Source organism: Mycteria americana, chromosome 2, assembly GCF_035582795.1.
Source record: "Mycteria americana isolate JAX WOST 10 ecotype Jacksonville Zoo and Gardens chromosome 2, USCA_MyAme_1.0, whole genome shotgun sequence".
Taxonomy (NCBI): Eukaryota; Metazoa; Chordata; class Aves; order Ciconiiformes; family Ciconiidae; genus Mycteria; species Mycteria americana.
Genome location: NC_134366.1, coordinates 22,187,586 through 22,211,994, shown reverse-complemented (window position 1 = coordinate 22,211,994; position 24,409 = coordinate 22,187,586). Strand labels below are relative to the sequence as shown.

At 35.6% G+C, this 24,409-nt stretch overlaps 1 protein-coding gene across 1 annotated transcript in view; it reads left to right on the top strand.

Annotated features, from left to right (window-relative positions):
• The window catches only part of MALRD1 (MAM and LDL receptor class A domain containing 1), a 292,669-nt gene that overhangs the window by 215,269 nt on the left and 52,991 nt on the right, over nucleotides 1-24,409 (top strand). The window contains exons 32-33 of the mRNA XM_075495520.1: nucleotides 4,577-4,778; nucleotides 20,600-20,875. Of these exons, the coding sequence (XP_075351635.1) occupies nucleotides 4,577-4,778; nucleotides 20,600-20,875 (478 nt within the window). The remainder of the gene's footprint in view (nucleotides 1-4,576; nucleotides 4,779-20,599; nucleotides 20,876-24,409) is intronic.

The window sequence follows — 24,409 nt, the reverse complement described above, 5'->3', positions numbered from 1 at the left end:
AATGCATTGATCTTTACATTTTTATGACTATTTAGTTGCATTTAATGAAGGAGGAGAGAAGTTTCAGCAAGAAATGGAAGTGATTTTCACATCTGTTTCATTCCAATGGGGATCCTATTGGTCATCTGTCAGAGAGAGAGAAAATATTCAGCTTTCATTAAGCTTCAGCATTCTGTCTCTGTCCATTTACTTCAGGGGTCTGTCATATCATTGAGAATTAAAACCACTATTAATTCCTGATGTGATAGTATAATTCTAATATATCAGTTTTCTGCCTTGGTATTTGTTGGTACTAACAGACCTGAGGTATAGTAAATTTTGGTATAGTACAGGTCACTTTTACTAAAAATGGCTAAATTTTTTATTAGTTCAAACTCATGTTTAAAGAAATAAAGAGAAAACAGGTAGAAAACTTTTTAAAGTGCTTCTCTGTTGTGACAGTGAATTGTGATACAATTTTGTTAATCTGATTTGTGGGCTTTAGAGAAAAAATTTTGGTCTGCCCCTGGTGTACCTTCAGCTCAAGGAAAATGTGCAGTGATGATTGCCAAGGAACATGAGGAGTTCAAAGGCATAATCTTAAGGATGTAGAGCAGAAAACACAATATCATTATTCCCTGGAGTCAGTAGGAAGTTTCCTCAGCTGACACAAGTGTGTCGTGCCTAGTGAAGTGAAAATACAGGTTGTCTTTCACAAGATTTTCCTGCTTCCTTGGCTGGTGATTAAAGACTATATGTTGGGAATGATGGGAGAACACATCTCTTATTATGCACCCTTCAGATCTGCATTGGCTTCTTGGTTATTAGTCAGTTAATTAACCTTCCAGATGGAACATAGTACCTTCAAGCATGCCAACTGCTGAAGTCAGGCAAGATCAGGAAGATAATACTTTATCTTGAAAAGTCAGCATGAGGGTACAGTGTAACCACGTGAGTCGTAACTGCTGATGACTAAGTAGAAAATAGCAGTTTATATTTCATGACCTTCAAAAGTACATGCACTTTCCCCATCCCCAAAATGAAATAGCAGTTGAAAAAAGAATTCAGGAGTTTCTAACACACAGGACATGCTGTGGAAAATTAGAACTGAGTCATGATTCTAAGGCAGGGAAATGGGATTTGTTAAAGAATGCTGGTCACACATGGACTACAAATGAACCAGCTGGCAAAGGCACGTTAGAGAAAGACCAAGAAGCAAGTATAAAGGCTTCACTCATGCATTCGTCTCATGCAGATTATCACACTAAATTCTTCGTAAAATCACTGTGAAGTGTGTATTGGGTATCTTCACTCCTGAGCTTTTCACTCTGCGGTGAATGAAGTGATAGCTCTATTTCTCTTGGTTCCCATTCTTTGCAATTTCGATTGTGAGTGCTATCTAGAAACAGTGTCAACACAGAATGAGGAATAGACAGATATAGTGACTAGTTACTACAATACATGCTTATTACCTTTAAATTAAAATGATGGGATTTAGCCCACAACTAGATCGGTATTAGCTGGAGCACAATCTCCCCAAACTGATAGGTACAGAGTTGTTCAATGGGACTTTGCTACAGGGTTTTTTTCATGACATGCCATATAGCAGGATTCATCTTGCTAGCTTTTTCCTCTTGAATTGTTGTTGAATTGTTGAACTGTTTCCACTACCAGGCTAGCTTGTACACAGTTCATAGGATGCTGTCTCTGGAGGTACTAAGCACCACACAGCTGTAGCTCTCCAGGGCTCTAGGGAGCTCATATCTATGAGAATTTGCTCTACCTTTCATGCGTCGTATATGTTTACACAGGCCAGCAAAAATCTTGTATACTCTAAACGTACTTCCTGACCCAGAAGACGCTTCAAACTCCCAGTTGCATGGGTAACCTCAGCAAAGAATACAGTATTACATCTGATAATTGTTTCTTCACTTTCTGTGGGCACAACCTCTGAGAGAATAATTTTCTATAATAATTCCTATTTATTATTAATGTTATTTATTTAATATAAATAATTCCTATTTTTCTGAACTCAATTGTAATCTCATTTAATTTAGCATATTTTTAAAATTATGTATTATTCTTTTAGAAATTTCAGCTAAAATTTTTTGAAGATGCATAAGAACACAGACCCTTTCCTGACTTCGTTATGGATAGATAAAGACTTGGAGAAGTGAAGTAAAAGTATTCAGGAGTACTTTGGCAGAAAGTGGGATTGAAGGATTTCCCCAGGAGTGTACATGAGAAATGGAGCAGTGCTGGGAGCTCACCTGAGATTTCCTATGCACCAGTTTAGACATTTACACTAAATGCTATCAGTTTCCACAGGTTACCTATGCGTTCGCTGTGAGGAACCATACACCAGGTTTAAACTTTAGTCAAACCTAATTAAGGACACAGCTGCATAAATTAACACAACATATTAACTCATCCATAATAATTACATATCTGCATGCCCTTGCTCTACGGCAAATGAGTTAAATCTCAAAGAAAAGAAAGACAAGGCATATAAAATTACCTTACATCTATAAGAACAGAACCTGACATCATCAAAATGTTGCATTTTAGACCCAGTTTGACTTGCTGCCATCCCAGACCCATTGGTCAGCATACATACAGCAGGTTTCACGATGGATTTATTGTTTTTACTGAGCTTGAGCTGCAGCGTTGATCTGTATGTACACAGAATGACTCCACGCTCCAAGACCAGGCTCAGTATGGACATGATGCAGTTTCTTTGTACATAGACAGAACTGCTCAAGTAGGCAGCATGCTTTGAAATTTTTACTATGAAAAACTTATTCTACCAACCTGACAAAAAGGAATGGAAAAAACTCATCTGATTTTAAACAATGGGCCAGTCTTTAGCTGTCCTGTTAAAAGAGACTCTAGTATTGTCTTCAAATGTTTTTGATTCTCCCCCCTTTCCCAACAGTTATTTGTGCAGCTGTGAGACTTTTCAGTGATATATACTGAAAGCGATATTATCTCAATATTAACCTTCAGAAAGTAGAAAATACCACTGCATGATAGATAATAGCTAAATACATAATGGCTAAAACCACACTAACACTATTATGTGCTGTAAAATTCTAGAGCATTGAGATTGTTATATTTCATGATTGGTAAAATACTGAATGGTTCCAGTGACACATACAGGTGTTGTGACATAGTCCTGACCTCACATGTAGAGTTATTCTAATTAAGGGTTTCACCTTATTAAGGTCTTAGAGCCTGATAATGTGATTACACACAGTTTTTCATTTTTTTATGGGTCGAATCAGCTATTTCTTCACAACACCTGTCCTTTTAGCCGTGCAAGATGCATGCTTTTAAGAAGACAATGACACTGGATAGTGCTGTTACACAGTCCTGTAACCGAACATCAGGCTCGACTGAATTAGGTCCTGATTTGGATTATTGTATGCCAGTCTTCTTTATGGTCCTCTCATCCAAAAATGAAATAACTTGCAAGAGCATTCAGGCATCAGAGATATTTTAATCAACACACCATCTTTTATAAAGTATGTCTTTCACAGTGCCATTTGGGGTTTTAGCTTATTTGACCCACCAGGTTGGCTGGGAGAGGAAAAGGTATGTAGTTATATAGATCATTAGTATGGGTTTAAGTTTACAACTTTCTTGGGTCTCAGGTTTTGTGTTTCATCATTAAACTGGGGCATTCAAGTGGGAACATGAACCCATGGGTCACTGGAAAATTAGTCCAAACTCTTAAGAGAAGGATGGTGTTGAAAGTGATGAGGAGAGGATAATGATTAAAATATTCAGTTCCTTAAAGAACTAGTTATCATCTGGAATGGCTAGAATATGCCTACTTTAATTACTCAAGTTCTCTTTCATTATTTCTGTCCTGTTTTAGATTGTATAAGGATTTTGGACACCTGAGCGGGAAGAGCAACTACCTACGTAATCTCCAGAGTTTCTTGTGCTTGACATTAATTCATCAGTTGTTGGTTAATTGTGAATTCATTCACTGTCATTCTTATTACTTTCACTATTTGATGATTTTATTTATTTTTTTATTTATGATTTTGCTAAGTATGTTTGAGCTAATTTACCATGACTGCCTGAAACATCGAATTATAAATTGCTTGTACCGGAAGACAGACTTAAATCCCTAGATGCTGTGTCTTTTATTTATATCTCTAAAATCTTCACCCAGTCTATCAACTATAAGCAGGTCACCTTTTAGAGATGAAAGGATAGCTCAAGATCCTTCTCAGTCTTTTCTTCAATGTTTAGATGAATCTGGGGTTAGGTCTTTACTCATCAGCTTCTATATGTCAGGCTGAAACTATCTGTAGTTTTCCACTTAGTGATTGTGTTAGCAGTTCTTTTTATTTTATTTTGTTTTCATAGTAGCTTTTTATTTGCAGCTGAACTAGCACTAGAAAAAGTATTCAATGACATTTGGTCATCACCAATAAGGTGTACGTTTGAACCATATCTAAGAGGGCCAGTACTACCCAAGCAGGTAGCTGCACTACTGGGCTTGGGCTACGTTACTCTAGCTAGCTGCGCTCCTCCATTACTTAATGCTGATTGAGTGGCATCTCTTGGGTTTCATTGTCAACAGGTATACACAGCTGAAGAACATGGAATGGATATTCTTATGTGGTCTTCTAGTAGAAATGAAGAAAACAAATGGATGTATGCAAATGTGGTCCTCTCCAGTAACAGCCCTTTCAGAGTTGTCTTCGAAGCTGAAGTGGGGTGGAGTGAACCCATAGAATTTGCTCTTGATGATATTTCATTCATCCCAGAATGCACTGATGGAGGTATGCTATTACACAAGTGTTTACAATACATGTTTTCTTTTCAGGGGGCAGAGGAAAATTGTAGCATTTCATATCTCAAGGTATATCACAGTTACAAAATCTGGAATTTTTTCTTTTGAAATTATTGCAATACTGCTATGCTTTTATTTCATTCAAAAAAATGTAGAAAAGAAACGGGCACAGCACAACAATACAAAGAAGTCTATGTTTTTCAAGGGAAAGAAAAATGTGGAAAGGAAAGAAAGATCAAATTTATCATATATCACCTACATGGCAAATTTTTAACTAGCATGCTTCTCCCTAAAGGAAAGGACCCATTATACCTATCAATCAGAGGGATTCCTATCTGTTTGTTGTCTGAGTGTAGTATCTGAATAAAGATATTTGCCCATGGATTGTGGAAGACAGTTTTGTGTTATAACTGGCAGTTGAATGTAGGAGTAATTATAGCAACTCAGAATATTGCTGTCATTGAGAGCCTGTTAGTGTTTTTATGAACCATGCTTGAGAGGGATCTACCATCACTCAACTGCATTGGTTTTCTCCTGTATGAAAACAGTCAGAGAAGGCCTTAGTTTGGGATGGAAGAGTTTTATGAGTATCAAAGTGATTCACAATTATTTAAAAAAGAAAATGGTTAGTTCTTTTATCTTTGCTCTCTTCATAAAATATCTCAGCAGTGTAGCAAAATTACGTCGCTGCCAGGCTCTTTGAGAATTTACAATCTCACTTCTGCTACACAAGCTAAGTGACTTGAACTGTGTAAAAAACAAAAAAGAGTTAAATTCTAATGCCTTATAATGCCACATTTATTCTGTGAGAAAGGCATTGGTTTACTCCAGAAAAAAAATATAGCATATTATACAGTATCAGAAGAAAAAATTAAGTATGTGTGCAAATACAGATTCTGACAGGAATATTGGCCATTTCATATTTTAAAGAGTCAAGAGGGGACGAAAATCAAAGAAACAGAAAACTTTGTGTAGATCTGCATTCATAAGGACCAACTAGGAATCATTATAGTTAAATAAATGCCAATATGGATATTATAAAAATGTTATTGAATAACATTTCTTTCTATTTATACGGCTCTTACTGTTCAGATAGGATAGCCTGTGTATGAATTAGTTGTCATGCTGTTCAAGAAACTGCTTTTTTTTAATTGTGATGACTAAGCAGCTCCTTGGAGAATTAACCACATGCTGATTAAGGCTTAAAATGAAATATATGTTCACGCAGGTGGTATTTGCTCAATCTCAAGCTGAACAAAAGTTTTATTTATTTTCTCTAAATAATACCATGAATAGGCTCAGACAAATACTATTTTGGAATGTTCTTCAATGAGCTGCAGACCATGTACGTAAACAAGTGCTTGTTCTACCCTTATTATGTTAATCACCTTTGTTAACCATACCTGAAGAATTACTTAGGCAGTTTCATGCCTAATATACCATAATAGAAAGGGAAATTTTCAAATTATATATTTTAAGTACCAGTAATTAACTCTAAGACCTAGGTCTATATTCCAACAATGTATATAAATCAATTTTCTACTTTTAATGCAGCTTATACTTTGGTAATTTATTATGAACAAGCATGAATTCAGAGAAAGGAAAAAATCTTCCATGGAAAGCCTATGTTAAGGAATCCTGAAATAATCATAATTTTAGAAATAAGGTAATTTTTATGGAACAATGTTTTCTAATCACCTTCTTTTTCTCCAGAGATTTTCCAGTTGTAGAATACTTCAAAGTATCTAACTTGTAACACACTGTCTGTCTTACAAATATGGTATACCATAAGGAAAACCTTAAGAAAAATTCTTAGAGTTATATTGGTTACTTACATTTTGTTGGATAAGTCAAAAACTCATACTTTATCTACACGCAACCACCTAAAAATAAATCAGACAGTCCTAGTTGGTCATTTAGGCTGTTTGCCCAGCTGCAGAAGAGGCAGACATCTTCAGGGGTCAGCTTATATTCCCTTATATGGTAAGTTGGCAATCATCCTGGAATTAGTTCTTACAAGCTGAAATACTTACACAACAGAAATAGTAGTTTATCTTGCTCTATTCTGCATTATATCATTACTGCCTCACCTGAAAAGGAAACAGACTTTTCCTTGGACAGTTGATATGTTTAACTTAAATGTAGGATACTTGTCTTTGTATTCACTTGTATGCTCTAGACAATTTCTCCGTATTTTTATGGTGATTTCTAGCGGTATAGGAAGGATCTGTACATGAATTCTTTACAAAACATTGTTCTTTATAAGTCTATTCTTTATGCTCTTGCAAGGGTGGCATAAATTATATTATTCTAAAAGCAGCCTAGGCAAGTCTTCTGGTATGGCAAATAATGGATACCCAAGGAAATGTATTAGAATGGAAGAAGAACATAATAAATTCCGCCCTCCCCCAATCTTTCCCAACCTGTGCTAATCTGCTTCAGAGCCTTTCTGAAGCTCTGAAAGTCATGCTTTCTGATAGCTCTCAGCTGATTTTTCTTCTACGAATTAACCAGTTCTTTCTGAATATACACAAACCTTTGGTTATTATTGGAAAATCACTTTTCATTTAGTTGTTTTTGGAAAAACATCAGTTGGCAAACCTTGGTTGCAGAAGGTCTTTTTCATGTTTTTTAATTCCTGTCACATTGCATCCCTCTCCCAGGCTCTGCTGTAGATCATCTTCCACTCATTTAAATCCATTACTTGGAATTCAAGTACAGAGTATTCTATCTTTACCACCTTTTTTTCTTTATACCTCCATTCATATCCTTTAGCTTGCATTAAATGTGCCATCCTAGATCTATCCTCCTAAATCCTGATGCTTCCGCAGTTCCAAATTCTACTAATCCAGTTCTTGTTCCTCACTTAATCAAGCATTCAGTTTCAAGCATCCTATTTTTACATTCCCCACACAGTTTTTGCTTCCACCAACAACTCCACAGTTGTATGCGCACCCTGAAAATTTCTGCCAGTTTCTTCTATCATCCATCCCCCTCCCCAGTGTTATAGTCACTTACTGTTGTCCCAGGTGTGTATTTCTCAAAAAAAATTTGTCTAATGGAAGGCAATCTCCTAATGAGTTTGTGACTTGATATATAATCTCCTCTCCAGACAAAAAAAATGATATCTAGATGTTGTTTCTTAAGTGTGCTCCGACTTTCTGGTTTTTCATGGTTTTGTACTGTCCTGGGAAGAGTCCTATCCTAATAATTCTTGCTGGCCAGGTAGGCCAAATTTGTGTTTGTGAAGAGGCAAGAGAACTACACAAAATCTGTATAATAAAATAAACCACAGCAGTTTAGGAGATAAGAACCTATCTCTGACTTTTTAATGTTGTTCCTGACAAAGAGCAGCTACTTAGGAGGAGGTACTATTTTTTTACTAATAATTGTTTCTTAGTAACCACTTAAAAATTCAGATGATAAAATTTGAAGCTATTACCTGCAAATAGTATAAAATCACTGCACTATAGATATTTGAGCAAGAGCATTTTCCTTTAACAAAAACAGTGGGAAAGTTTACCTACTCCACTGCCAGTCCTGCTTTGATTTTTACTTATCATGTTTATTCAAAGACTTAGCTCAAAGAAAAGTGTATTACCTGCAGTACAGGTTTTGTGTAATGTTCTCCCTTTCAGAAGACAGCTTTGCCGCTGCAGATCTTTTTCCTTTTTCTGTATTATTATTTTTCAGCTTGACTTTAATTACTTTGGGTTTCCTGAGGCAACATGTTCTAAATAGAAGCAATCATAATTTAGCTGGTTGGGAGCTCCAAGCAATAAAGCATTACCAGCAGCTCTAATTCAGCTGAGGTTTTTATTTGTTTTTAAGTAGTCAGCCCTCATTAGCCATGAAAGTTTCTACAGATCCAAGAATATTTCTGAACATTTAAACAAAGTGTGGTCAAGCTGCTCCCTGGCCCTACTGCAGAAGTAACTTCTAGCTGATGCCCATGCATGGAGAGAGCTGCAGTGTCAGCGGTCAGTGGCACAGCATATAGCTTAGTTCCGAATCAACTGCTAACACTCTTACCACTTTTCAAGGTCCTTTATTTTATGCTGAAAAAGGTGTGTGAAGATCTTATATTACAGGAATTTAGTGCATCTTAGGGACCAAAGAATTTAGTTGTTACCCAGTTCTAACCATCTTCTTTAAACTTTTAAGTAATACCTTGATTTTTTAAATGACTTTATTTTTATTTAATATCTTATTTTTTAAAAATAAAAGTTAAAAAACCTTTCCATTTCTACTTTCAGATGGACCAATAACACCAAAGTATTGAATTAGATTTTGTATTCACTAATGCCTGTCTCATAGTATTTTCTAGTTCAGCTGAAATAGGAGTCATCACAGAAATTCTTTAAATTTCTGCTTCTACTTAATTTAAATCCCAGCATTAACCCAAAGATCCCTAACACCCAAACTTTATTCTGCTTCAGAATAAAGCATCAGAATACTATGTTTCTTCACTGTCTCATTACTGGAGGAATAAACTGGATGAACAAAGTCTGTGTAATTTAAATAGTGAGGTATTAGTTACATAGCACTTTTATGTATTGGGAAAGTATTCTCAAGAAACAAATATAGTAAATATATTTTGTGATCTCTTCCAGAGATCACCCAAGCAAAATATTTGTGTTTATGGAGATCTTCTGCTGGAAGAAGGCAAATCTCAGTACAAAGTCAGCCCTGACTGCTGCTCAAGCCCTTTCACACAGTGAAGTTACGTGCTAGCCCCTCTTCAGCAACAGCTCTTTGTGAACTTATGCTTCTAAATAGTACTGCTTTAAGTAATCACTTTATGTTTTCATTTATTCAAAAAGAATAGTGTTGACACTTTAAGGTGAATATTTGGGCTGCATCTTGGATATAAACAGGAGTGCAAACATCATTCAGAGCCCTAGGCTCTAGAGTGTTTGAGAAACCAGTATATGCTTTTCCATCATCAGTCATGTTTTCAGTGTTTATCACTGGTTCAGTACTAACATTGCTTAGTAAAATAATTAACAATTCTAAGAAAATAGTCTTCTACTCCACCTTTCTTTATCATTCTGTAGTTTTTCATTTCTTTTTCTAGTCTATGTTTGCTTTCATAATTTACTTCCCGCAGCTGCTCAGTGCTATCTGAAGTACTCCTTTTTTTCTTCTGTTTTGTGAACTACTTTTTATCATCCTTCATCATTTTATTTTAAAGTCTTTTCTACTCCTGTGCTTCTCTTTTTCATCCATTCCTTTCTTCTTTCTTTACAAAACATTTTTGAAAAAGTCTTTTTAGCCTATCAACTTAACACATGAGAAAAGACTGCCAGTGTTACAAATTTCCCCGCACACCCTACTGCAGCTTCACTTTCACCTGGAAGACTTGTCTGCAGTAGAAAATACCATATGTAAGGATACAATGGAGATAAAAGGGAAAATCAAATAATGCAAAACGTTCAGCACAGGCAGGACATGTCTCTCAAACTGTGTCATCTGATCATGGTTCAATTGTGCAAAAAAACAATGCTATTTCCCAGGCTGCTGTGAGTTGTTTTTTCTACGGTTGTCATAGTTCTTGACTTCATCGCACAGGTTACCAACAAAAGGGTCAGATTTGCCATTTAGGTACTGAAGCACAGTAAAATTTTCAGTGGTCATTGACGGTTTTCACTTAGGTGAAAAGTTTACTTTGGCATGCCATAACTCATCTAAGTCTTCCGGTTGCTCTGTAGCAAAATACAAACTAGACCTGCTGTAAAGGTTTTAAATAATCCTTACATTGAGCAAGCTTTCACTTGTTGTGAAGAAACAAATAGAAGAAGCAAATCAGAAACTGTGAATTACAAGACTGGATTTGGCTCTACGTTTAAGCCCAAGCCACCTAGTACTTTAAAGGTTTTTTTAAAAGTGCGCACAAAGGCTTCCCACTACCCTAAAACCTAATATCCTCCAGAAATTGAATCTTCAATTTCTTTGAGCCATCACAAGACAGCAATGAGAGATAGTCAGATCCATTCCTATAGATCATCTTTCCTAACTTTCTAGAAGAGCTGATATTGCAAAGAAGTGCTGAAACAAAGGAAATTATATATCAATCACAAAATTTAGGATACACTCAGAACTTCAGGTCAGCCATAGTAAGTAAGGAAAAGGTCCAGCTAGCTATACAACCAGTCTCCAACAGTTATGGATGCCTGGGAAAAAGTATAAGAAAAGGAGAATTACACATACTGTTTTCCCCTGCTACTTTCCCCATTGCCAGACATTTGTAATTCAGAGTTTTCCCGAGCCATACGTAGTCTCAGCATAGTGATCCTCAGGTTTTTTTTCCCTTGAACTTGTCAGTTCCCCTTTTAACATCAGGCATACTTTTAATATTCATGAATTAAATTATATGTTGATGCTTGTATGAATACAGGCTTATCTTCATGAACAGAAAAGCCGTTCAGTGCTTTCTCATTTAGGTCTTGAAAAGTATACAAATTTTATTTAAAACTTGGTGATTCACTCTTCTGTCTGATGGGTAGGATTTCTTCAAGACTTCTCCCTATTGCAGTTTCAGATCTCACAAAAGTTGTGTGCCTGACAGACCCGCTCCTGAAGTTATTTCCATTGATCTCCAAACAACAGCAGAATTAGGCTTTGTCTAATATCAATATGCAATACCATACCAAAAAGGTATGAAAGGTGCAGGTTCAGGCACCAAGCTGAGAAGAGGGAGAGTGTCCCAAAGGGCCAGAACTCTCTCTTTGTTCAAGGTGGAAGGAAATGGACTTTATCACTGACATCTTCTAACACAAACTGTCTCAGATAAGTGTTTATAATTAAAACATAGCAGAATGAAGATTGTTCCTAAGACTTTTTCATTGAAGTAATTTAGTGACAGAATAGTGACTATAAAGACTATTTCCATATAGCAGAGATAGCGTAAAGAAAGAGTTAAAAAAAAAAAATATCTGTGTGGATAATGAGCTAATGGTCACTGGTTAAGGTTTCCAAAATCAACCATTAGTCTGAGCTACTATAATTTTAGGTGCTCTCTTTAGGTAGCTTAAAGGTATCTAATTTTCAGAAAACGGTGAGTAGCCATTCTTCAGAAGTCAATCCCCTTGAGATTTCAGATTAGAAACCACAAAGCAAAGGTAATACGCCTGGAAATGCTAATTTCATAAAATCTTGGCCAATTATTATTTATTTGTTTCTCTTATAACATATATTGAGGACTTTTTCTCCTTATTTTATCTCTGCTTCATGGAACACACTTTTTGAATCCTGATTGTCTATAAACCTTCCCTGCTCTTCCGGCCACAGACTTCCATTTGCTTCTCAATAGGATCTGTGTGTTTTTATACAATGACATAATCTTTAATCCTATTATTGAATAATATTTTTACTCAGAGCACCGTCTGCTTTTTCAAATACAGAGAAATCCCTGATAGAGAGATAATTTTGTTTTCTCTCTGCACATTATTCAGATACACCTCTGAATGTAAAATTATTTATCTTTATGGAGAGGTTTTCTATACAGCATACAGCTACAGTGTCCAAATATTTCAAAAATATTTGATAACTACCTCCATAATTACTTCTTATAGTACAATGTTATCTACCTGCCAACTAAAAAGAGGATGAAATAAAATAACCGCTATAATTTTGGGTTTCAGATTGGAAATGCCCAAAACCTTTTTGTTTTCAGAGTCATAAAAATAAAGAAGCCTGAATCGAAACAAAAAGTAAAATACGAAATAGCCAAAAAGTTTTTCCTGTACAGACCGTAAACCAGCAGACCAGCAACAGCACTACGGGCAAACTAGCCAAATAACCAAACAGCCTAGAAACCATCCTTTTGCAGATAATTTTGTATGCTCTCTGGCACTTTTAGTAGATCCCTTTTCACTAGATCTTATAAGAAAAGTATAACTGACACCTCTATCTAATTAAGAGACAACAACTCCAAAAATACAGTGGGTGTTTGTGTGTTGTTTGTGAAAAAAATAGCCCAGTGGTGCAGAGAGAGTCTTGCTGAAGGGTGTGCGTGCGTGCGTGCGAAGCAATAGTGAGAAAATTCTGCAGTGGAACAGAATGCATCTGACAAAGGCTTAGACAAAGTCAATGATCCATCTCTGAAACTCCCAGAGCCTGAAGGCAGGAGATACTGGAAGGGTTAACTGCCTGAGTTGCTGATACTACAGTGTTAGATCACGGGGAAAAACTCTGTAGAGGAGACTTAACTTCTGATTTCTTTAAGTTGCAGAGCCAGGGGAATCACTGTTAGCTTGTCTGCTCACGCTTGCAGTGAAGCAGAAATCTCTCTCAGGTTGAGAGCTCAGGGAGTTTCTTTCCTCAAGGGCAAGAGATAATTCAGGGGGAGCTGCTGGGGGAGGCTCCTGTAAAAACAAAGGAGGGGAAGAGGAAAGCAAGGTTAGTAGTGATAGAGGACTGGGAAAATTGGGGATAGTTGGGAATAGTTTCTTTAGTTAATTAGTTTCTCCCTGAAGCCAATCAGAATATGGTTTAGATCCTCATTACTTGGCAGAGATAGAGCATTTCTGCATTTTTAAAGAGTATAAATTCTGATCCAGGGCATAGTACCTTAGAGAGTTTCTTCAGCCTATTTCAGTATCTTCCAGTGCACAGACCTAACTGGTAGTGAAGCCACAATTTTTTGTGGATTTCACAGGAAGGGAAATTGGGAATAATTTTAGGATAAGACAGTTACACTAAATAAACTAGCATAATTAGTGGGAAGTCCTGAATGCAATTATGTAATGTATGCTTAAATAAATAAATATAATACCTTGGTCCAAATCTTTCAGTTTCTCTCTGCCTTCTTATACCTGTACAGAATACTGAGATCCTCTGATTCAAGCTAGATGCCTTTTGGGAAATTAATTATTTTATTTATTTATTAACAGTATATTAAAATAGTTTCAGTAATATTGAACCTCCAAAACCCATCTGTTTACACCAAAAAACCCCAAGCAAGCCTCAAATCACAGAGATGATATTTTGCCTTGCTAAGTTTGTTCATAAAAATCAACATATTTCCTTGGAGGGATAGAGAGAAATCATTTTTGGAATGAAATAGTTTCATGATACTATCTTGGAAGACAAGAAAATTCTCATGTTCTTCCGTATGTAAAACTTAACTGTCTCCTCAATAAGACTAAATCACAAGCTCAGATTTATTTCAGAATTCTTACAGAGTTTTTAATAGTTTTCTTCAGGGCTCTTCTCAGCTGATGATAAATTTGTATAGAAGCTACCTTTTTTTAGAAGTTGAGAAATAAAAGATTTAGCATAGTGTTGTGTTCCCACTCCATCTGTGAAAATGTGCTGCTTCCAAGAAGCTGCTTTTTTCTCCACTCTAAACCTGTCCTGTAGTCCAGCCCACCCCATTTTGTTGGAAACTAAAGCTTCACAGCTTCTCCAGTTCTTCATTGCTCCTAATAAATAAACCAATTAGTAAATCCATCACAACAACAGGCATAAATAGCAATTTCTGCACTGTTCTTAGCAGAAATATGGCAAATATTTCTGTCATGGGTAGTCAGTGTGTTCCAGCCAGAAGCAGTAGTTCTCTGAGTGGAAACTATAAATCATAGCTTGATTTTACTGGCAGTAAACCTGTCTGTTTTCCATTATGTTTGTATTTTAGCAAACGGTGATCATTTAAAATAAATTCTGCACAATTCTACACAGACATATAAAACTCTGAAGTCATCGGGCCAAGTTCTGTTTTCATTAATTCTGGCTTTGTAAGAGGGTCTTTGGGATCATTTTCAGCACCCTGCCCCTTACTTCTGTATTCTCACAAGGGGAAGAGATTTAAAGATTCAATCGGCCAGACTCAATTTCCCCTTTTCTTTTCTTTTTACAAGCTTTGAAATTAACATTTTATTTTCTAACAGAAGCTTTACTGGCACTGATAAAGACTCACAGACAAATTGTTAAAGTATTTGAACATCTTTAGTCTGGTTAATTTTTTTTAACAAGGTTATTTCCTTGCAGCCACCTTGAATGGGCTGATTTTATGCCCTGATCCAATGTTTACTGAAGTGAAAGTGAGGACTGCCACTTATTTCAACTTAATTAATGCATTGGACTGGACCTGTAATTAATTTATACTCTTGTCTAATGAAAACTGTTGGAGGGGGTTATTTTTGGCCTCTTTTAGATACAGTTAATAGGTCCAGTGTTTTTATTAGATTTAGTAGGCAAATTACTTATGCAAATATATCAGACAGGTTGTTAGTTTTCAAGGGTCTGATGCAAGGCCCATTAAAATCAATGCGTCTTGCCATTTGCCTAAGTGGGCTTTAGAGCAAGCACTGATACAACTGAGTTAATGCTGCATAATAGCATATGGTAACTTTATTTCATGCTTCCTAGTGTTGACTTTAGTGCCAATGTCTACTAGTCTTAATCAGAATTCACTGTTACAGGTGATATATAAATATAAATGGAGACCTACTCTGCACCACAGATCTTGGTATCTGAACAAGAAAGGCAGAAAAGACATGGATAGCATGGAGGTTTCATTGCAGTTAAGCATGTTTGTGTGTTTCTGGCTGTGCTAATGACTGTGTAATACAAATATTTATTTTATATTAGCATTTGGGTAATAGCAGTTCTGTGGGTGCCTGTGACTGAATCCCTGTGATTCATGGGCAAAACGTTTACAGTGCCGACCTGTGAAGTTGGCATACAGACAGGAAACAAGATCAGTACGCTCCATGGATGAAGTACATGTACAACAAAGCATATGTGTAGAGAAAATATTCATCAAACAACAGCAAGCATTTAATAAACCCCTATCCCACAAATATGTAATTATGTCCTTGACAATGAGCACTTACTGACTTACTTAACACTCTTCATACTGTAAAGGCTCCTTACTCCCAAATCATCAGCTCATGAGCTCTATTTAGTGTAAGAGATGTTTTGATGGTTAGCATATTGAAATAAAAATGTATCTAGAAGCATACATTTTATCTGACAACAATGAAATTCAGGTATATTCAGCTGTAGTTATTGCAGTTCATGAAGCAGTACGTACAAAATTGGGTTTGCTTTACACACTGGCCTGATTTTTGCTTTTTTGCCTCTACCTCAACTACCCAATTTCTCTTCAAAGTGTGAGGATGCTTGTAGGGGAGCACTTCTTGGTCCTTAGGTGGTAACTCACCCAGCACAGCTGCATGAGTAGGTTTCACAAAGGATTTTAGGACCGAATTAAAATGTCATTTTTTAGGACCTAATTAAAATGTCTTTTTATGACGTACAAGTAGATGTTATATGCACAGTTTTAAATCCTTTCTTTAATTTTGGTTATTTGCCATAGGCAAGGTAAAAATAAGTGTAAAATGAAACACCGAGTGCAATGTAAAATAAAAAAGGACATGTCCTCATCTTGCTACTTAAAAATCATGATTCCTTTAGCTATAATGGAACATCAACAATTTGCTGCTGTTTTTCATGCAGATCTAAATCCAGACTCGGTGTTCCACAGAGCAGAGGTTATTTTCTCTGAAATTGTTTTTGATTAGTTTGCTTTTCATCTGTGTGCAAATACTGAATATATTCCTGAGGATCTCCAGTCCTGCTTTTCAGTGATCATGCAGCCTGGATACAGAAAGCTGAGCTTTTATCCTGTGTTCCTTAAAACGCATCATTTTCAGTAGATTTATCTCCAAATCCTTAAACAGCTTCAAAAAGATACGGCTTTTTAAAAAAGTAACCCGTACAATATCTCCTCCATTCCTGAATGTGGTCTGAAAATGAGAGCCACACAGCACTCAGGAGATGTGTGCTGGGTTGGGAACATCTTTTCTGCATTTGGCAAAAGCTGAGAGAAACATTTTTTAGCATGCCAGTATTAGGCAATTGTTGAATCTAACGATTTTAAGTGACTGACATGGCCCGTGGGCCACAAATGGGTAGTCCAATTTGCATTGAAAAAACACACTTCGGATTCTGCTGTTTACATAACTTTCATATATATCTACAAGAGTGGATATAAGATTCATGCATAAGCATAAGTTTAAGGTTAGTTTCTATGGCTGAGCCAGGTGAGTATACCACTGTGGAACTCAGCACAATGGAGGATATTTATGATGAGTTTCTCATTAGTGCCAGCTCATTTTTCACTGCAAACCACTTTGCAGTGTTAACATTTTAGTTCAGTTCTTCCCAGTGGCAAGGAAACAGAATGAATATTGCCAATCTTTAGAATGAAACATGTCAGTAGCAGATACTGCAATGATAAGCTTAATATAAATAATTACATAGATGCTTTGTATGCAAGCAATTAGTTTTGCATAAATATGTTGCTTGAAATTTCCTTTCAGTTGAAATTAGTTAATGATTTTCTAGATTTGCATATTCCTAATTAGTCAGTTTTAAATGTTAGCCGTATGTAAATTAATGTTTTCTAAATTTTCAAAAATTTTATTGGGCGCATTTGATTTATAATTAAGAAAAGCATCTATAACCTACTTTATGTAAATAGATTGAACTTGGGAGTACAGTTTTGGCAGATCATAATGTTTTATATGATGTCATCCAGAGCACAATTTTCCTATTGCATCTGAAACTAAACAGATGTGAACTCATTAATACATAATGTAAGTTAATAAGCCAGGTGATATTCTTACAGTCTTTGAGGCATATTCTCATCTTATTTAATGTTCTGATCTAAAATTATTTTGCTGATTTCAGGGTATTGCTTTGGATTTTTATTAATGTATTGAAAACATAAAACAGACCTCAACAAGACCCCTGGTTAACCTTACCCCTAACAACCTCTAGTATAAATTGGAGACATCTTCACTGCTCTCAGTGACTATTGCACACTCTAAAATAATTGTCATGCAAGTCAGGAAGAATTTGTTTCTACACATTATTTTCTAACACCAATAGGGAATTGTGATAGAAAAATAATAATAATAATGATAATAATAATAATTATTATTATTATTATTATTATTAATAATAATAATAATAATAATAATAATAATAATAATAGTTAATCCTTCATTCAATAGAGCATTCAAGCATTTGCCTAACCACTGAATTTAGTATGGGATCATTTAGATGCATAAGTGCTTTACATGATTGGGACCATAAAGCCAAACTGATCAGTGCTACAAAAGCCCTAAGACAGTTTAACACTCAAGACCGGATTCATAACAAGCAACACATTCAAGCATTATTGAATTTAAACAGGGATTTCAATTTTTTTTTTTTTTTCCAGACAAAGTTGGGTAGAAACCTATTAGCAAACATATCACGAATATGATATGTATAGGGAATTAAACTGGATGAAAAATGCTGACAAATGTGCTATAAATGCAGTCTTTTCCTGCAACATAAACAAGTGACCATAATAAAGTCAAATGTATTGGAACTGTGTGGGGTTAATTTTCACTGTGTCAGAACAAACACAGAAAAACTAAAACTGCACTATGCAACAACAAAAGTGCATGCCTAAGTGGAACTGACTGCAGCGTCAGTCTTTCGCTGCCTAAGTGCCCCCTAGGCACTGTGAGGAGAAGGGTCAGATGTAACAGAAGGAAAAAAAACGTTATCTAGTATAATCATACCTTTTTTCCCTCAGAGCAAGTGCGAACTAAAAATATAAAAGAATTCATTTTTAAAAAAATTAATTGCATAAGATTTACTCTATTTTTAATAGTACCAGTATTATATCAACAAAGAAATATGTTCTCCTAATGACTTTCCATATATTTCATTGGTATTTTGGCAGAATCATGGCCTTATATACAAATTTTTCATGATGAACTCAATTCTAACATCTTTATGTCCTACTATTATTATCTAATAAAATATGGGAATGAAGTAGAAAAAAAAAAGTAAAATCTAAAATACTTTTAATTTGTCCAAAAATAAGTTCACTGTGTGATTTAAATGTCTATAATCAACCATGTAAAGACAACTTTCTTAAGTCTTTTGAAGTAGTATAAATGAAAATAATTTTCTGAGTCTAACACGTTTATAAAACACATATCATGAAAATGCAATCTTTTCAATCCCATTTAAAAGTACTTGTCTTTGAGGTATTTATGATGTAATTCTGAATACAAACAAGCCAAAAGATCAGTAGGTTTTTATTTTCACTGTGTCAAAATCCATTATTGTTGTTCTATGTTTAGATTATGTCCAGTGTATGAAATACATTTTTCTAGTAGCATGATAGAGTTTAACACTAGCAGTATGAAATTATGTCAGCAATATTCTATTGTATGAAGCTTTTCAATTATGATTTTCGGACATGAGATCAACATGAAAATCAAAAATTACTAAGTTAGGAAAGTTCAGTGTTAGACAGCAGTTTGAGCTCTTTTTCCTTGTTACTCTTTCACAAGCAACCAGATAGTAAAATAATGCTAGTATTCTGTTTATCTGAATGCATTAGCAGTTCATTTTTTGTACAAAATGCTATTGTTATTCATGATGCAGGTATTTTAGAAACTGAGCATGTTTCAGCAAAGTTCTTCCGCTGTAAAAGCCCAGCCTGGTATCACAGAATACACAAATGTACTGCTATGCCCAGGGGATTAAAAGTAGTAAAATAATGCCCAAATCCATGTACTCCCTTACAGCATGTCCTGCCTTAATGCAGCAGCAACATTTGACTTCTGAGGTCAGAGAGCAATGCTTGCACCATTTCAAAAGGCAAGCTAAAACCCACCCATGAACTTTTGCACTTGATCTGCTCTGCTTCAGCCCAAGTCAACAGCAAAACTCCTCCTGTCTTTTACAGAGGTGGTGACATTAATTTGTCTTTTCTTGTCTCTAACAATCACAATATTATTTTCTTTACTCACCTGCTGCAAATTGACCTAGAAATTATTAAATGCATAGAGTTAAATTCTGGAGATTTTTCTCTTTCCCTGCGCATAAAACAGAAATTACAGGAATCCATCTCATTGCTCCTATGGAAGACACTGTTGGTGTAAAGAACACGGCGTTAGCATAGCCAGCTTCTTAGAATTCAGTTTCCATAAATAGTTCTGATGCTTCTGCTGGTGAAATTCAGTCGCAATTATTTTCATAGGAAGAAAGAGGGACTTGAGTGTCTGAGTCAAATTTATTTGTGTAAGTGATCACAGAAAGTTTTCTCCAGTGTTTTTTCCAACAATGCAAGTAAGCATGGGATATTTCTCCTTTTGTCAGCTGTCAGAATCACTTAAAGTCTGAAATTTAAAAATGCTTTTTTTTTTTCATTTGTACCCTGGAAAATTTTATCTAGTATTTTCTTTTATTTAATTCTCTCTCACATTAAACTAAGCTACAGAATCTGAGTGATAATAAGCTGTATCACTAAAAATCCTTGGTTTTACTTTATGAAAGTATTTTTCTTACTCTGCTGGGGGTTCGGACCTTACCATGGATAATAGCTTTCCATGAAATGAGTTCCTTGTAGATCCAGACTTATATAGTCTTTCTTTGACTTTTGTTCACCCATTCAATACACAAGTAGAGGAAGATTGTAACTTGAGGCGTGTCAAGAATATTTTTTAACCCTTTCCTGAAAGATAAGTTTTAATACTTTGGTATTGACCCTTCTATACATACGTGGCACAAGCAACAATAGGATCAAAACAAATGCTGAAAATGAGACAAAGTAGTTTTAATAGCGTGTTCTGTACTTAGGAGCTGTCATTTTATACAAGTTTTTTAAAATTTTTTTTATAGTTTAGTAATCAAAATCACCTGCCTTCCCAGCAGTCCCTATGTACAGCTCAAAGGCAGGATAGATGACTACTGAAAGAAGAAAATCAATAAATATTCCTTTTTTTCTTGTAGGATCAGGTGATCCACACCCTCCAACTTGCAGTAGTGACCAGTTCACATGTGCATATGTGCAGCAATGTTTGCCCTTCATTGCAAAATGCAATGGGGCTGAAGATTGCATGGATGGAAGTGATGAAATGAACTGTCCCACGGAGATGCCTACCACCATGTCTCCAGGTTCCTGCAAGCAAACAGAGTTCCTGTGTCCTTCCAAAGGCTGTATCCCGTCCCTCCTGAAATGCGATGGTGTGCCTGACTGCCCCCTTAACGAAGATGAAGTTGGCTGCCGTAAGTTACTTTCATTGCTATAGTTAAGGCCATACTAACTTACTTTCCTAAAACAGTGATGTGAAAAAGAGCAACGTAAGGAAGTATAGTGTAAAATTCACTATTCCCTCATCAAGAAAAATATTATTTGTATCACATATAATGCGTTACCTGGAGGCATACTCTACATTTGCAAATAATTTTGCTTATGCATTCTTATTCCCTGACTATCAACTTTGATAGGTGCTTAAAATCGTTTGTATTGTATTTCTGTTAATAATTGGAAGCATTTCCACTTTTTTCCGTAGATCAGTCAGCTGCATTTGCATTGCCTCATCTCTGATTACAATATGACAGATAGATAGACTTTTGCAGTTCTGTAATTCAGTAACATTCAAGGCAGTCCTGACCTTTCAAGGATTTTGAAATCAAATCTGTTCATACAGTAGCAGCAATCTCTGCCCTGACCAAGGAAAAGGGCTCACAAGCAAAATGCAAGGACAACAGGCTTTGAACTGTAACTGCAATGAGATACCATGAAGTTTCAGATAGACACAAAAATGAATGTCTGCCCATTTCAAAATATCTCATTATTGTAGATGAACTGAGGCCAAATGTTTCATTCCAGGAAGGTCAAAATAATTAGCTACATAGAAAAATGTTTTTACATACAAAAACATTTCTTCCTAAACTTCTCATTCTGCAAAAGTTTTTTAACATTTTCTTTTTCATCCTTATCAGAACCAATACAATTAGTAAAATATCAGTTTCCAGTGGGCTAGAAATTAAAGTTCTTTAATAATTTGAATCTAAACTACTGAATATACATGCAGGCCACTGCACATACCATTTCTTTTAACAAATGACTCTATAAAACTGGCATGGACTTTGCAGACTATCTGTGCATGCCTTTCTAGGCACTTTTATTTAGAAGCGGGTGCTGTGGTTTTGTTGCAAAAGTCATGATTTTGGGGCTCTATCTTACCTTAAATTCTAGATGCCCCTAAGTTCAAACGAACCTCTCTTCACCAATCTTCATTTAGTCCTGCCTCCTCCTCAACTTGTCCTCTATTAGAGACCTCTCTGCTGTATCCTAGTACATGCATATCCCAACCCCAGACCAAAGCAGTTAATGTGTTCTTCAAAAATCCCAAAATCCTAAGGCCATAAGGTTTCCATGAGTATCATTATTCCCCAAAGAACTGAGATATTGTTTCAGTGCCTTTGACTTCTAAACAATGCCCAGGGAATGAGGCAAAATTAAGTCCTGGTCTATTCAAAGAACAAAAATTCTCCATAGATATTGCACACCTTGGGATTCTGAGTTTGGTGGAAACTTAGTCAAATCTGTAATCACATTGTTACTCCAAAATTCAGTTTTGACTATATAAACATGTAAATTTTTACAATACGATATATGAATACAGAAGCAGCAACTCATGTTTCTCGTCTGAAGAAGATACTGGTTGCAGGGCAAAGCAAAAAGTAAGTGGTTAGTGGTAGTTTGGAATGGAATCAGTGAAAAGCTGATTACTGTCACAGTTCATTCTCCCATTGAAATGTACATGCCATGAGAGTGCAGCATTTCGTCTCTAGCTGTCTACTTTTAACACGTGAAATGCCATGTAAATTTGTCAACAGAGAAAATTCAGAGAGGGAAAAAGTAAATATCTCACAATTTTTGTTTATTTTATTGAAATATTTGCATAATCTATAAAATCAACTGCTGTGCTAGTAACTCCAGCCTATGTGTACTGTAATAATAACACAGATTGGGGGTGGAGTTTTTTTACGGATTTTAGATTGAAATGGAATATTTTTTCGAAGTAGTTATGAACACAGAGTAGGATTTAAGTAGCAAAGTTTTGTGGTTTTTATTTTTCTTGGTGCAGATCAAATCTTCCTGCTGATTTTAGAAAATTTCAGTTTAGGAATTACTGGCACCTTCCATTTTGTGTGTGCCATGTCCCTTAGCAATTTCATTCATTTAAGTGTAACAGTAGATTGTCAAAAATATTCTGGTTTCTGAATTCAGGAATTCATCAGGGAAAGTTTTCTTCTGGAATGCAGACTGGTTGTACAAAATGCTTGTATCTTGGAGAGATTAAGTATAAAACCCAAAAGAAGGCCAGGACAAAGAAAAACAAACAAAAAAATGCATTAGTCATATCTCTACTACAACCACAATTTCTACCACAGAAATGCTTTTCTGCATGGCTTAGAAATTTATGCAGACAGAATTTCCCGTAGAGTTCACTCAGCAGTTAGGTTGTACAGTATTATGTTAATACTGTTTTATACCTACTAATGTGTTGGATTTTATTACTTGCTGGTTTTAACAAGAAAATCTTGGAACTGTTTTCCAGTTATAGATGTTTTACTTGGCAGCCCTCTTCTCGCTGTCAATTTTAGTGAAGGGCACTTTATCTCATCTATTTAATATAATTTTTAATTTTTTAAAAAATTGCCCAATTACAATGGTAAGGGTGTAAATAAACATATTAGCACCAATGGGGTATATACATTACTTTTCCACAGGTCCCAACACCATCTGATTGAATGCATGAATCAAATGCAATGAATAAAAAATTATTTCTCAGTTCTCTGTAGTGCACCAAAATATATCTGTTGCAGTCCTGGTAAACTTTAAATAGCTAGTAAATATTAAAAATAGTATACTTTCAAAGGGGCTGTGATATTTTTATCGTGTATACAGACTTAATTTGGACCTGTAAAATGAAATAGAGGCAAAAAGCTGATATTTTCATTGTCATATCTTCACTGTTGTTAATGCCTCCATTTAATATCTTTATCCCAAAAACATTTGGAGGCGTCTCATGAAAGTAAAGAATAGCTAGTTGGAGAAATTTGAGACTACTTGTAACCATGTTAACAGTAAGCAATATTAATTGTAGTTTCAATGCAATAAGAGAAGTAAGATTATTTTTAACATGTGCTCTTAACATTCTTTACCTCAGCACCAATAACTTAGTGTCATTGTCCTTTCTGTCTTAAATGCTGAATCTGTGCAAAGTATTCAACAGTCAGATCCCTTGCTATGACTGTTCCCTCTGTAAGTAAGTGGTATAAAAACCTTAGTGCAATAAGCTTGTTCAAGGTAAAGGGACATGGCAAAACCACCTCGATGATCAACAGATATAAATAGACCAAAAATAATTAGCAGTTCTTCTGTTTTATCCTCAGGTATGAGTCTAACAGCCAGTCCAGGACTAGGGGAAATAATAAAGGGCTAAATGACACTTTCTTTTCTTACCGCAACCCTCAGTGCAAGTTAGAGCTCAGGAACTGAATCTCTGCATTAGTCATAACATATATGGCAAACCATAAGCAGTACTCTATATCCACATAGTTTACAGCATCCTCAAAATAGACGTGCAGGCAAAAAAGGTCCAATGCACATAAGAAGGATATGTTTTATGTCAAATTTCCAACTTTGTTTCTGTTGAAGTCCTAGTCTGAACGTGTAATTATGTTTACAGACTGGGTATTTGTGTGCAAATGACCACTTATAAAACTGGTTCAGATACCATTGGG